The sequence below is a fragment of the Callorhinchus milii genome, unplaced genomic scaffold (assembly GCF_018977255.1).
Source record: "Callorhinchus milii isolate IMCB2004 unplaced genomic scaffold, IMCB_Cmil_1.0 Scaffold11, whole genome shotgun sequence".
Lineage (NCBI taxonomy): Eukaryota > Metazoa > Chordata > Chondrichthyes > Chimaeriformes > Callorhinchidae > Callorhinchus > Callorhinchus milii.
The window spans coordinates 13,683,564-13,698,223 of NW_024704752.1; the positions used below are offsets into that span (position 1 = coordinate 13,683,564).

Genomic DNA, 14,660 nt, shown 5'->3' on the forward strand with positions numbered 1-14,660 from the left:
CGTATTCTGTTGTATGTGATATTACTGCACTGGTGGTTGTTCTCTGCGTAAGAATGAACAGTTTTCTAAGTGAGCTCCCGTTCTCCTTAAAACAAAGTACATGAGTTGAGTCAATGGCACATTCCCTGGGCACACTGGGAAATTCAATGCATCTGAACTGACCGAATAGGTCAGAATATCTGAAAAGCCTGGACATCTCAGTATGCTTTGTGTGTATTCTTACCTGAAAGTAGAATGAGGAGCCAAGTTCTTTCACAAAAGTGTAAATGCTTTTATAAAAGATTACATACAATCTGCAGCACAGAAGCGGGCTGTTTGGCCTATCGAGTCCATGGGATGTTTATACTCCTCTTGAGCCTCCACCGGTCCTATTCCCTACTCCTTATCCCCTTCCCAACCCCTCCATTTCTTTCTCCCTCAAGTAGGTTTTATTGCAGTCTGACATTGCATTTCTTTTCATACAGTTTAATAAATGCTGTGTATAGTTTTGGTGTGGAAATAATGCAATACAACTTACGCAATCAGGTATCCAAATAGAAGTATTTCTCCAATTCCTGGATAAATGGTGTACCAGTTTCTACTCCTCTGAGTGATTCCTTGTATTCTTTGTTCTCAGTCTCACACAGGCTGTGCACTGAGGAGCAGAGCAGCAATTGAGCGCTGCCGTTGAGAGAGCTTGGAAACATCAGACATCCAGTCAACCCAGGAGGTTTCCGTGCACATCCTTGTGGGTTGGTTCATTTCAAACTCAGAGAGAAAATTACCTGCGTAATCTCTCAGCTATAAATGGTTTGCGAGACAAGCATAGCCTCAGAAGGTAGAAGGAAAAACCATTTTAAAAATGAAAGCATGACAAGCAGTGAGTTACAACGCAGTAATTCAGCTGAGGAGTTTTATGACATCACACACACACACACATACGGAGTGGACCCAGTGGCCTTTGATATGTATTCTCGGTATCACTGATGTACATTCTACATGTACGCAGGATATTTCAGCACTGACTCTGTCTGACACCTTGTGTGTCTGATTTATGGAGGTCATTCCCATGAATGAAAGAAAAGCAGTGATGTAGTACCACTGACATTGTCAGAACATTCAAGCTACCAGGTTTTTTTTGTTCGAAAACATTCACAATTACATTTGCAGTGCAGTCGATGAGCACTAAAACACATCGTGCATATTGCCTTTCAATATTTTAATGTTTTTCAACAAAAAGTCAAAATCAAGCTTAAAAAACACTTTATTCAGGATTGATGTTTTAATTAAACTCAAATCATAAGTGAAAATGGCTCATATAAATCCATACATGTTACTGGTCTCCCATTGACTGTTTGAGGAGACATTAAAAAAAGCAAAGCTGATATGCTAATGTGAATAAAAAGATGAATTCAGACTCTCATGTTGATAGCTGTATGGAAAGGAATGGTTCCAAGTCTGATTCCCAGGCTGTGTTTGGTCTTCACCAGAGCAGCATTTGAACACATTTGACCTGAAAGCCCCAAAGTTCGGGAGGTTGAGCATCAATCAGGGCTTTTGCAACTAATCACTATCCAATGTCAAACAGGAAAGGGGAAACGTATGGACACAGAGTAAAAACTTGGCTATAATGTTTACTGCATCCCTCTATGCTTACTGTCTAGGTTTTCTCAGGCGGAACAACCAATCAGATGATATACTGTCCACTGACTTGTGCTTGTGAAACAATGAATGTTTTCCCTGCTCAGAAGTGGGGGAGAAACCGAGAGGAGAATTATTATTTTTTAAAAGGGTCTCCGGCCACGGTTGATGCTCTGATGTTCCATAAAATCATGAGTTCATGAAATCAAATTATTGTTAAATGCCTACCCAACGCCCTCTTTCTCACTCTCCTCCAATTACTCTTCTATTGAGTGTTTTCTGCAATGAAATGGTTTCATTGGATTTTGCTTGCTTTTTTGAACATAAAAAAAATAGACACATACAAACTTACCACCCAAGTTTACAAATAAAAAGCACAACTTGGACACAATCTAACTGCTTCAAAGCCTTTGAGATATATTTGATTGAGACTCCAGAACTGGCAACAATTCAAATAATAAATAACCCTTCATCAAATCCTTATTCGACATAGTGTTTTTCCATGTCGGGAGGACATCTCAAAGTACTTCACAGGATTTTGCTGCGCTGCCTGGTGTAGCGACTGAATTTTACGGGAACGCTCTGGGACCCTAACCTGCGCGAGGGGGGCGTTGGGACAAACAACAACAACAACAACAACAATAATAATCCTCGCATTTGATAGCGCGCTTTTCACGTGTCTTCCGGACGTCTCACAAGCGCTTCGCAGAACATCCCGTCAAAGCGAATCGACCGCACACATCCGTGGGCGCGGGAAAAAAAAAGAAAGCGCCGAGCGGGCTCTGCTGTCTTGCGGGCGGAGGCAGCGGCCCATTCGCACGCAGCAACGTCCGGCAAAACGGCCAAACTTAAACCCCCCCCCCACCTTCCAGCACCCCCAAAAAAAAGTATAGCATTGCCAGGGAGGGTAGAGAATAGACCCCCTCCCCCCCCCCATCACCCACCCCCCAAAGCAATTGGATCTGAGTGCAGTTCCAGCAAACCCCTGATGCGGGCGTGTCCTGCAACCCAACTGATCGTACTTTCCAGCCCTCCCACCTCCCCCCTTTTTTTAAAAAAAATATAATATAATCTCTCTCTTTCCCTATCAGGTTGGAGCTGTGTGTGTGTGTGTGTGAGAGAGAGGGGAGAGAGAGAGAGAGAGAGAGATATATGTTGTGTAGTCGCTGTGCATGCTGGGCTCAGATTGCAGAGAGAGAGAGAAGGAAGGAGAGAAAGAAAGAAAGAAAGAGAGAGGGAGGGAGAGGAGGAGGATGGTGGTGGTGCTGGTGATGGTCGGGGCTTGTGCAGGAGGAGGAGGACTCAGAGACACACACAAGGAGAGCTCATGAGGCTGTGTGGCCACAGTGGGAGAGGACAACCAGCACTGAGTCCACACAACAACAACAACAACAACAGCAGCAGCAGCAACAGTCTGGTGTTGGTGTTGGACAGTTTCACTCCCAACCACAGTCGGTGTGAGCCGCACATCACAGCCCCGGTCACACCGGGAGGAGGGAGAGAGGGAGAGGGAGAGGGGGGGGGGGGGGCTGACTGACTGACTGACTGTCTTCACACTACATTCCCCTTCGCCTAAAGAGGAAGAGGGGAAAACGAAAGAGAGAAAGGAAAGGAAAAGGGGGTGTTAAAGGGTGGGGGGGGGGGAGGAGGGAGTGAGTGAGTGAGTGAGTGAGAGGGAGAGGAGAGAGAGAGAGAGTGAGTGAGAGGGAGTGAGTGAGTGAGTGAGTGAGAGGGAGAGAGAGGAGGGAGAGAGTGAGTGAGAGAGTGAGAGAGAGAGAACGAAAGAAAGAAAGGAAGGAAGGAAGGAAGGAAGAGGGGGACAGAAAGAGAGAGCAACACTACAGCCAACTCTCTCCACTCACTGCACCGACAACACTACGGGGGACTGATCAGCAGCGACTTGGGGGGGAAAAAAAACCCCCAACAACCCCCTCCCCCTAACCCCCACCCCCCTCCCCCCCCTAACCCCCTCCCCATAGCCCCACTGCCCCCCCACCCCCACCCCCCACCACCCCCCTCGGAGTGAGATGGTAACGCATGAAGCTCGCCGTAAGGAACATGGTTGAGAGGACCAACAAATTCATTCTGGTGATCGCCGGCTCCGCGGTCTTCATGATCATCGTGTTCCAGTACGTGTGCCCGGGCACCAACTGCAGGACCTCGGGACCCAGGGCTTCCCTCCAGCCCGAGGCGGCGGAGGACATCTTCCCGACCGCCGACCCGCACTACGTGAAGAAGTACTACTTCTCGGCCGCCGACCTGGAGCGGACGGTGGCTTTCGACATCAAAGGCGACGACGTGATCGTCTTCCTGCACATCCAGAAGACCGGCGGCACCACCTTCGGGCGGCACCTGGTCCAGAACGTCAAGCTGGAGGTGCCGTGCGAGTGCCGGGCCGGGCAGAAGAAGTGTACCTGCTACCGACCCAACCGCCGGGAGACTTGGCTCTTCTCCCGGTTCTCCACCGGCTGGAGCTGCGGCTTACACGCCGACTGGACCGAGCTGACCAACTGCGTGCCCGGGGTCCTCAACAGGAGGGAGACCCGCAGCAGGACTCTCAGGTCAGGACCTGCTGCTGCCCACTGACACACACTGACTCACACTGACTCGGACTCTGACTGACTCGGACTCGGGTTCTTGTTGTTGTTGTTGGTGGTGGTGGTGGTGGTGGTCGTCGTTGTTGTTGTTGTTGTTGTTGTCGTTGCAATGCCACCTCACTCACTCACTCGCTCACTCACTCACCACTCACCACTACTCCCAAACCGACACCCCATCACACACACACATCTTAACACACACACACACACACACACCGTCACACACACACACACACCGTCACACACACACACACACACAGCACCCCATCACACACACACACACACACACAGCACCCCATCATACACACACACAGCACCCCATCACACACACACACACACACAGACCCCATCACACACACACACACAGACCCCATCACACACACACACAGACCCCATCACACACACACACACACACAGACCCCATCACACACACACACACAGACCCCATCACACACACACACACACACACCCCCACACACACACACACAGCACCCCATCACACACACACACACAGCACCCCATCACACACACACACACAGCACCCCATCACACACACACACACAGCACCCCATCACACACACACACACAGCACCCCATCACACACACACACACAGACCCCATCACACACACACACACACAGCACCCCATCACACACACACACACACAGCACCCCATCACACACACACACACAGCACCCCATCACACACACACACACAGCACCCCATCACACACACACACACACCCTGACTCCAAATGACACACACGTTTTTAAAACCCATGCATTGCCTTTAACCCTTAACCATATATATATATATATGTGTGTGTGTGTGTGTATGGGTGTGTGCGTATATATCTCACTCACTATCTCTCTCTGCTCTATTTTGTGTTGAAAGACATAATTGCACTGCACACTGTGTTACACACACTGGAATATAGAGAAGCACTTTTCTTCTGATGTTACTTCCCCCCCCCTGGGATTTAATGCAACCTTATTAGGGAGACCTTTCTGGTCGGGTTAAGGAAGCAGCTCTGGTTTTGAGTCAATGAAGAAGAACACACACAGAGAGAGAGAGAGAGAGAGAGAGGTAACATCCCATTAAAGCAGCTCGTTATCACTTAAGAGGCAGGTTGGGCAAATTGTTCATTAAAATGGAGGGTGTACACTTTACTGCTGTGACAAATGAATGCACCGAATTCAACCCTAATCCATGTGCTCGAGTCTATATTTTGTGTGCAAATTGCCCTAAAGTGTTTCAGAATCCTCACATTCTCCCCAAAAGGCAACGATTTGAAGGTCCTGTTTTGCTGGTTACCAGCTCAGTGCAGCTGAACTTGGGAGATGAGATTATCCAACTTGCTGAGTGTGGGTTTGTATGTATGATCTCTATGTATGTTTATGAACTTCCGTGGACTCTGTTCGTACAATTCAGGCTCTCACAATGGGATTGAAGAGCACACCTGTTTTTAAAGGAAAATGCTTGTTGTTGTTGTTGACTGGGGCCTTGACACCAGATCTGCTTTGTGTTTGTGAGACAGTTTACTGACTTAACTCAGGAGGGTGCAGTGATGGTGCAATCACAGTGCATCAACAGTTGCATCGATCAGATTAAAAAAAACAGTTGTGCAAATTGGAACATTTAAGTCAACAATGTGAAGCGCCTATTACAATTATTACTATGTCAGTGCCTTCCCTCCCCCCCCCCCCCTCATCTGGTACATGTCAGTAGTAGATTGCCAAGAATTGCTCTTGCCTAAAGACAAGTGAACCATCCAGACATTGATACCCCTTTGGAGATTTGCATGTCTGGAAAATTAAATAACTTTTATTTATTCTTCCCTCATTGCTAATAATTCACAATCTTCTGTCACGCATCCTCCCTTGCTTTGCTTTAAGATGTTCACAGAGGAGGACAGCTATTCCACGGTGCTCATTGTTTGTTTGACATATTGGTATCATTACAATGGGCTCGGCTTGTTGCTGCATTTCAGTAGTGTACACTCAATGGGTTTGAGAGCTTCGCTCCGAATGTTTGGTAACCCTGTGTGTAGCTGGATCTTCCCCCGATCATCAAATCTATCAATGGGTGCATGGTGCTTCTTCTTGAGTTTTTTTTGATGTTATGTACATTTAACCGCAGTTTGTTTTGACCGTTCAGTACCTTTTGTCGTGAATGTGTTGAATCTTTCTACAGTACAGAAGCTTTATCTGAGACACAAGAAAGCTGACTCTCGTCTCCAGCGTCACTCCCATCATCTACAGGATGTAAACCTCAAAACCATGCTATTAACTGGCTGTCACGTCCATTCTAGGCAAATGTTAAGGCCTAGAAACTGTGCTATCACGCGGCTTATTTGTTTTTCATTTGGGGGTGTTTTAAAATTCTTCGGAATTGCTTTTAACCTTCAGTTGAAAATTCATCTGCAAATACACATGGTTTACTGCAACTAGTACACGTTCAGTACACTTTACAGAGACTCCCTTCTCTTCTGAAAAGTATCATCTTTAAAATCCACCTGATCAGGCAGACAGACACTTTATTTTAACAGATCATCTGAAGGCTGTCACCCTCAGACAATCTTAATTGTGGGCTTAGAGTCTAAATGTTGGACTTTAAACTATAATGTACTGAGCCAGAATTGAACCAACCAAATGTCTAAATCCAGAGGAGACTGATTTGGAGCAGTTTTAAATTGTGGCTATTTACTGGGGAAAGAAGCACAGTCAGTAAGTAAGTATAACAAACACAGGCTTACACCAAACCTCGACAGTGCAAGGCAGTTAAATAAAGGCTTGGAAAGTTTCAACGATTAGTTTTAGAGTTTGTTTGTAAAAATATATTTTAGATCCCAAAGAAAGCCTAGGTATATGTGTACAGTTTGCACTGCAGTAATTACAAGTTTCAAATCTAACTGAAAGACAACAGATCAGTATGGAAATTAGAGAAATTAAAAGTCAAGAAGAGACTTCAGGCCTGAGCTTTTAAATACCTGTAGATTTATATGATTGAGGAAAGACTGAGATGGTTCGGAGGTCTCAAAAAAACATCTCTGAAAAGAATGATTTACAGTATGATGTACAGGAGATTGATTAGTTTGGATTGCAACAAAGGGGTGAGGAAGATTGTGTGGGTGAACATGCTTGAAGCTTGAGAGGAACAGTTGGAGGAGCAGTGATTACAGTGGTGCTGTATTTAAAGCGGAGAGCGATAGAAAGGATTGTGATGGAAGTGAGAGGTTGAAAGCCAGAAGTAAGGGAAGTATCATATGACAAACATTTTCTTTTATCCTGTCCAGTAGTCAAAAGAAGCTCTCCAGATATCGAACCAGCACACAAGTCCTGGGCAAGTCTGGATTTCAAAGAGTTATTGAGAGGAAAATGGATGTTTAATGCAAAAGAGGAAACCAAGCTCTGTAAATTTATGATGACAGCATTTAAGTGAAGTACAATAATCAGCTTACAAATGGGCCTGCCTTGAAATCAACCTGAGCATGATTGAGTTATTGGCTTGTTTTCTCCAAAAAAATCCATCTGGAATTGGCAGCAGATTTATTTTTAACTAAATAATGCAGCCACTTATTCTCTCCCTTCTCCAGAAACATAAATTAAGTTGTAATACCAATCGGGATCGATTTCTGAGAAGGAGAAAAGGAATGGGCAGTAGGTCAGTCAGTAATGATTGGAGAAATTAATTTAACCTGAATATAGACATGGACAAAGCTATTATTGTTGAGGCTGGTAATATAAGATTATTAGAAATAAAGAGCTGACTTGCTGAAACCATACCTCAAGAAAGAGTCTACATTTCAGGAGATGATAGGGAAAGATGGTGAGAAGAAAAAAAAAATGGAAACGCAACCAGTATATCAGCAACTGGTCAATACAGTAGAGCTGTATTGCAAAATAGTGATCTAATTTTTCTAACTGCCTAAAGCAGAAGTGTCCAAGCCTCAGGGATATACAACATTTTCCTTCCTTGTGGTAAATTTTCATAGAGATCTCTCTTTGTGTTTCTGTGAGGTAGCCTCAATCGTGGTTAGTGGGATTGCAAATGAGTGACGAAACTACCTAATAGCAAGATGCTGGCTCATAAATCATGCATAAGGTGATGGCTCAGGTGTTAGAATGCTCTTTTGACCAATGTGACCAATAATGCATTGAGGCATTGGGGTTTAGCTGCATTGGTGGTGATGCTCACGGCACATGGCTTCACATTGTGTCAGAATGATCCACAGCATAGTTGAAAACCCATATGCGCACATGCATTCAAGCATCAACCTTAACTCTTGCCTAGGATTTTAAACATTTATTTGAATGTTATCAGATCTGTAAATAGACTTAAATTTGCAAGACAATTATTTGCATCGTCGCATGGTGGAATGTTTACAGTGAGAGTGTGGAGAAGAAAATTAAACCATCTCAATGAGTGAACCAGGAACAGCTCAGTAGCCAGTCATGTGATGTTAATCCAAATTTTAGCGTAACCCAGTGGGTTATTTACCATTCTCTATATTTTGCATACAGTAATAATTGGGTGTGAATAAGCAGCTACTTGTATGTGCTGTGAAAAATATTGCGCTTAATGAGTTTCTTTCAGCTGAGCACCTACTAAAGAGATCATCTGTGTTTGCGATGCCCTCATAAACCAGAAATAATGTTTTGATTTATAAATATTCTCTTCAATCCCAAGATAATCATTTATTTATATTGTAATTTCTGTTCATCTGGGAATAATGACTTCATTATGCCAGTTTTCCAGTCATGTGATGATAATTCTCAATGGCTAAACTGAGGTTTATTTTTTTCATGACTCAACTGACCACACCATTACCTGCCTGGCTTCACAGCTCCTCGGAGTCAGTGAAAATCAGTGATTCTTGCCATTTCTACCGATTAATGTAAATTCTTTACATATTATATAAAGCGAGAGTTCAAGCTCAAGGTTCATCTGACATAGAACCAAAAACAAGGGCTGGTTTCTCGCTCCTTATAATTTCAAAGTGTTTCAATGTGAATGACCAGTTAATCTCAAGTTTATCTTCATACCTGGTAAAGTCTTTGTGAGTCAAACCTGCACCTTTTTCATTGCGTTTATATCTTGCCTTTGGTAAGCAAGGTGTAATAAACATTTGCCTACGCTACCCTTTGGGAATTTGCTAAATTGCTAAAGTTCTTTTAGGTGTGTGATTAATCCAATGCATTCTACGAAGGCAAATCTAATAGACCATGTAAACCAAATACTGGGTCTAATAAATAACAATATCTGTACTTCATCTTTTGTACCAATATTTGTAGCCCTGAATTTGCCTCTTAAAATTCACTTGCAGAAATCCTTGAAGGACGAGAAAAAGCAATTTGTTTTTTTTTTTCTTTTTGTAACTTTATTTGAAAGTTTGTTACCCCAAGACCTTTACCTTGAGGGTCTCTCACTTATCCCCATGCTGTGGTCTCCGTCCAAGTAAGGCATAACCCTCTCGGAGGTGACCAGTTACTGCAGATTGTTCCCACTATCATCGCCAAACCTATAACTAACAATTCTTCACCCCAGTCTTACAGAGCTGAAATTGGTCTCTGTGGATTGATGCTTTGAGGAACAAAATCCATTGTTTGGTTGGGTAATTCAGCAGTTCAGCTGGACGTTGTGTGAAGGTGTCTCATGTCCCATCATTGCGCTTTGCTGAATTCTGTCTTCCATATTGTCTAATTCAGAGTGGTATAGACAGAGCCCTGAAATGAGTTTGACCATCCTATGCTTTCAGTAGAGTTGCTGCGTGTCCAAATGGGACCCATGAGGAGGCATCTGAGAAGCTTCGAGGGGGCTGTTTACTCTGGCTGAAGTGCCATGGAACCATTAGCAGCTCAGGATTTGCAGTGGAAAGACTGGAAAATTTACACACTTCAAAATGTCTTACTCAAAACTTAGCAAATAAACACCACTCTGAAGTGAGTGCAATCCTGGCCTTTGACAATCAGTGTACTTGAGTGCGGTTTTATACGTAATTCTTTCATATTATGATTGCCGATCAGAATTAAAGTGGAAGGCATTCCTTTAAAAACAAGTGTTTGACCATGCGTTACCGGTCCTTTTACAAGAAGCAACAATTCAGTGTAAGAGCGGAAATACATTTGGTTTATCATTTCCGCAATTGCTGAGAGGGAATCTCTAGCGAAAGGCTTGAGATTCGGGCTCCGTATTGGCTGGATGCAGTGAGTAAGCGCACCACCTGTAGTGATAGTGAACCAGGCTCAGTCCCTGGTAAGTGTTGAGTTACTTAATAGCAAGTGGCCCAGCGGAGACCCCATTACGCTCGGCTCCTGTGTTCAGGGGCTTCAGGAAAGAAAATCGTGAAGTGTAAGAATCGGCATTCAAGAGTGCGGCATTCTGTTCACACTGAACGTGACAAGCGTAGGTACGGGGACTGTCCTTCCAAAAACTGACGCAAACTTGACATGCTCCCCATAATTCGTCTCCATCTGACCTTACGAAATGATTTACCCGCTGCCTCCTGCTGCTGCCCCTGTTGCCTGGCAACGCGGCTAAAATAAATGTATACGTCGTGAAGATGGTGATATGATTGTGCAGACAGATCGTAATGAAAATCAAAATGCAGCGATTCAGCTGCAGTAAATCAAGTGCTTGGTTCTCCACACAAAGCGAGTTTATCGGAAATCTCTCAGCTCAGGGTAAAAGTTTTTAAATGTTTTCCATGTGGCCAATTTAATGGAAGGACTGGAGAGCAGAAATGCATACTAATAATTTAATGTGAAGCAACTGGAAGACCACGGCAACACACTGGACAATTTGGTCTCGGGTTATGACTGTGAGGTGTTATGTCAGTAAAGGTGCAAGGACACAGATCTCAAAACATGACATTGTCGATTATTGATAAATTAATGTTTTAGGCACATTCACTGATATATTTACTGGGTTGGGGTGAATTTAGTGCTCATTGAGGTGGAAAACTCAGTACAGCTACTTTTGAAAATCCCAGTATCAGGGCTGATATGGACCGAACGCAGGATAAAAACCACAACTACTGTACACAAACTATTTTACGTGACTTAGTTCAATCCCGGATGAACATTTACTATCGCAATAGCGTGCCTTTTCCAGTTCCCACACAAGGAATCCATATGTGCTTGACCGCCAATGTGGATTGCTGCTGAGTTATGGGCAGACTTATAATGTGGACCTAAGACTACAAAACAATTATTTGACACTGCTTGAAACTTCTTTTGCAGAAGAAACCTTTTTTCCCTGCTAGCTTAGACTGAATTTAAACTTCCAGAGGTGAATGGACTCACTGGGATACCAGCTCTTACCCCCCTCACCCCCAAACTAAAGCTTTCATAAAAATATTTCTCACTCTCTTGGTATGTAAGAGCACAGGATTATACAGGAGTGGAAAAGACCGTTTGGTTGATCTCAAAGGTAAATGAAATAATCTTAGACCTAGTCTGTCTCTCCTATAATTCAATTGATTTCTCCACTAAATTCTACTGTAATTTTCTCCTTGAATTTGCAAACACACCTTGCTTCACTGGGTAGTCTTATTTCCACATACTGTGTATGAGAAGTAAAATTGTATGCATAATGTTATCTGAATATGGAGCGTTGATGCCTTTATTTTTTTTAAAAATGTGCCTGTTCTTATGCAGACTTTCTTTGATGTGATTGCCTTTTACAGACTGCAACTGAGCAGATGATTCAATCACAGATGTCTGTCACACTTATCTAATTGCTAAAGAACCAACAAAATTAGCCTGGCTGCACAGATAAGCATTTCCACACAGGTGAAAAAGCTTAGTGGTTATGCAAAGGGAAGCGGTTCCCTGCCTCAGGTTGACAGATGGATTGGGTTGCATTCTGATCGACGTGTTTTGTCTAAGCCCAGTTTACTGTGAGGGACTGACAGGATATTTTTCTTGATCTTTTATTGTGCATCATTACCTTCTTCTTTTTCTGACCGCCATGCACTGTTGCCCTCGTAGACTAAGTGTGCAAGCAGGAGACCTAACTGGTGGGCAGTCTCTCCTGCTGACGCAGAAGGTGTGCCCAGATCTCCCATTATCGCTTACCTCCAACCCACCCACAGTTTTGTGGGAAGAACATCATCTGCAGCAGCCAGATAGCTCAGATGGTGCTCTGTTTGATTCTCTTGCTGGTGCATTCCCTTGTCTGCCGCTTCATGGAACAGTGTAATTTTCTCACATACAGCAGCCCGTGTCTATCCTACCGGCAGAATGCACAATTACACTTCGGGGAAAGGAAATGTCTTTTTATTTCTGTTTGTTGTGCGAAAAAAGAATGTGACATTGATGTGGATGAGTGAGAACGAGTATTGATTCTGGTTGAATTCTTTGTAAAGATTCTGTATTTTTAGGAATGAGGGAATATTACCAGGTTCTTATTGCATTGTATTATCCAAATGTGCTTACGGTCAGTTTGCAGGGAGATTAGTTGTAGGGATCAATATTATCTCATTTGCGTGTTCTATTTTTTTGTAGGACTTAAGAGGATGGAGTCATTTTCTGATTATGTACCACAAATTCATGGTATTAGGGTACTTGCTGTTGTTTCTGTTCTCATTCAGCTTAGACTTATTTCCCCCAACCTCATTTTCTCTGATTTTCTTTCCTGATCCATGTTCGATAAACAGTGATTCCTGTAGTAGAATCGCAGAAGCTGCACTGCACAGAGGAGACCTTTCATCCATTGTGTTATCCTGCCGTTCCCCCATTGATCCAACATGCTCTAATTCCATTCCCCTGCTCTTTCCTACACCCTTTGATATTGCTTCCCCGGTATTTGTCTGATTCAGCAAACAAGGACTGTGTGGTGGAAGGGGTCCTGTGCTTACCTGCCATTCCTCATTGCTCATGTTTGAGTGGGAGGTTGCTGGGTAGGAAGCCGGGCTGATGTCCTCTTTGTCTCGGAACACAGAGCAGGGTGTGCAGAGGAGAGGAAGAAATGGAGTTCATCGGGGAGCAAGAACATCTCAGGATGCAGCAAGATTTTCCCAATTATATATGTGGCATGTGATTCTAATATCCCAAATTGAAAGTTACTCACTCAGGCAAATTCATTTAATACAGGATTCCCATGGCATGTGTGGAACGCTACCACTTGCTTTGTAAATGCTCCATGCTGTCTTTCCGCTGTCAGTGTTCTCATCGAAATAGCGACGCATTTTTGCAGTCCAATCTCTTGAGTGTAAAATATGCTTTTCTTTTTACAGTAATTGGTTCCCTTTTATTTTTTGCTATTTTGCTGAATAGGTGCTTTTGAATAGGCTGTGACATCAAGGTACGTCAATTGGCTATTTTTATCTGCAGAAAATAGAACTCATGATGGGAGTTTGAAATTTCTTGGCAACTAACGTTTTTAATCAAGTCTTGTCTGTGTTTCTTTTTAAATAGTTTTTACATTTTCAGGAATATTAACCTTGAATACACTGTTTCAAGTTTAAAAACCTCTGGGAAAGAAAGAAAAAATGGGTGGTAAACTAATTGGAATTGATACTAGTCCCCTCTGCGGATTGGTTTTACGTATGTCTTTAACTGTGCGTAAGTCTGGTCTCAGTCCAGTGCCTGTAGTCCCCAGCCCACAACACAAAACTACTAATTCTCACCAAAATGACTGCCTGTTTAGACCACAGAAGTGGCTCGATGGGGGAATGGAATTCCCATATTTGCAGGCCTCTGATCTGTGTTATACCCATGAATACACCGTGGAGTCCTGTAGCATAGTGGTTAGAGCACTCGCCTCGCAAGCGAGAGGCCCTGGGTTCGATTCCCGGGCAGGACGAAACGTTGGGTTAGTTTACTTACTCCGCACACGCCTCTGTTTAACTCGGGGGTTAATTTAAATTCTCAGCTTCTCTGAATGTTTCCGCCTTTCAGTCACATTCACAAGAACAGGCAATTTTCCACTGTCGTATGTGAAATACACTGAGGCGCATTCTGAATTCTGACTGTCATTGCAAGAAATGTATTTTCATAGGATATTTGCCCAATTTTGAATGGAAAATTCCAATAATACAAAACTGTGCAGTCAAGTAATGTAATATGGTTTATTTTTCTTTATGGCCCTAATCAGTTTTATTTTCTGTTTTTATGGAAGGGGGAAATGTGGTGACAGTTTTTTAATCTTATCTGCCTCCTATCCTTGAGCAATAACCTTAGATAAATTTTGATGGGCTTTCCTCTGGTTTGAGAAACAACCTCCTTTTGGCAGAGTCTACAGTATATGTTTCTTTATCTTGTATTCCATAGTGCAAGGGCTCTGAATTGACATTAGTGGAGTAAGTCATTAACTTATTTGAGTTGTGCAAGCTAATCTTTGTCCTGTGCGACTATTGGGCTGAATATCACGAACCAGTAAATTGGGGATACAATCTGATGAGCCAACAGTGAACTCATAGGTCTGTGTTTTATTGGCAGGT

The 14,660-nt window shown here is 43.5% G+C and overlaps 1 protein-coding gene across 1 annotated transcript in view; it reads left to right on the forward strand.

Moving 5' to 3' along the window:
* Positions 1–3,644: 3,644 nt before the first annotated feature.
* The window catches only part of LOC103174702 (heparan-sulfate 6-O-sulfotransferase 1), a 122,554-nt gene continuing 111,538 nt past the window's right edge, over positions 3,645–14,660 (forward strand). Inside the window, exon 1 of the mRNA XM_042338947.1 lies at positions 3,645–4,181. Coding sequence (XP_042194881.1) covers positions 3,658–4,181 — 524 coding nt within the window. The 5' untranslated portion in view covers positions 3,645–3,657. The remainder of the gene's footprint in view (positions 4,182–14,660) is intronic.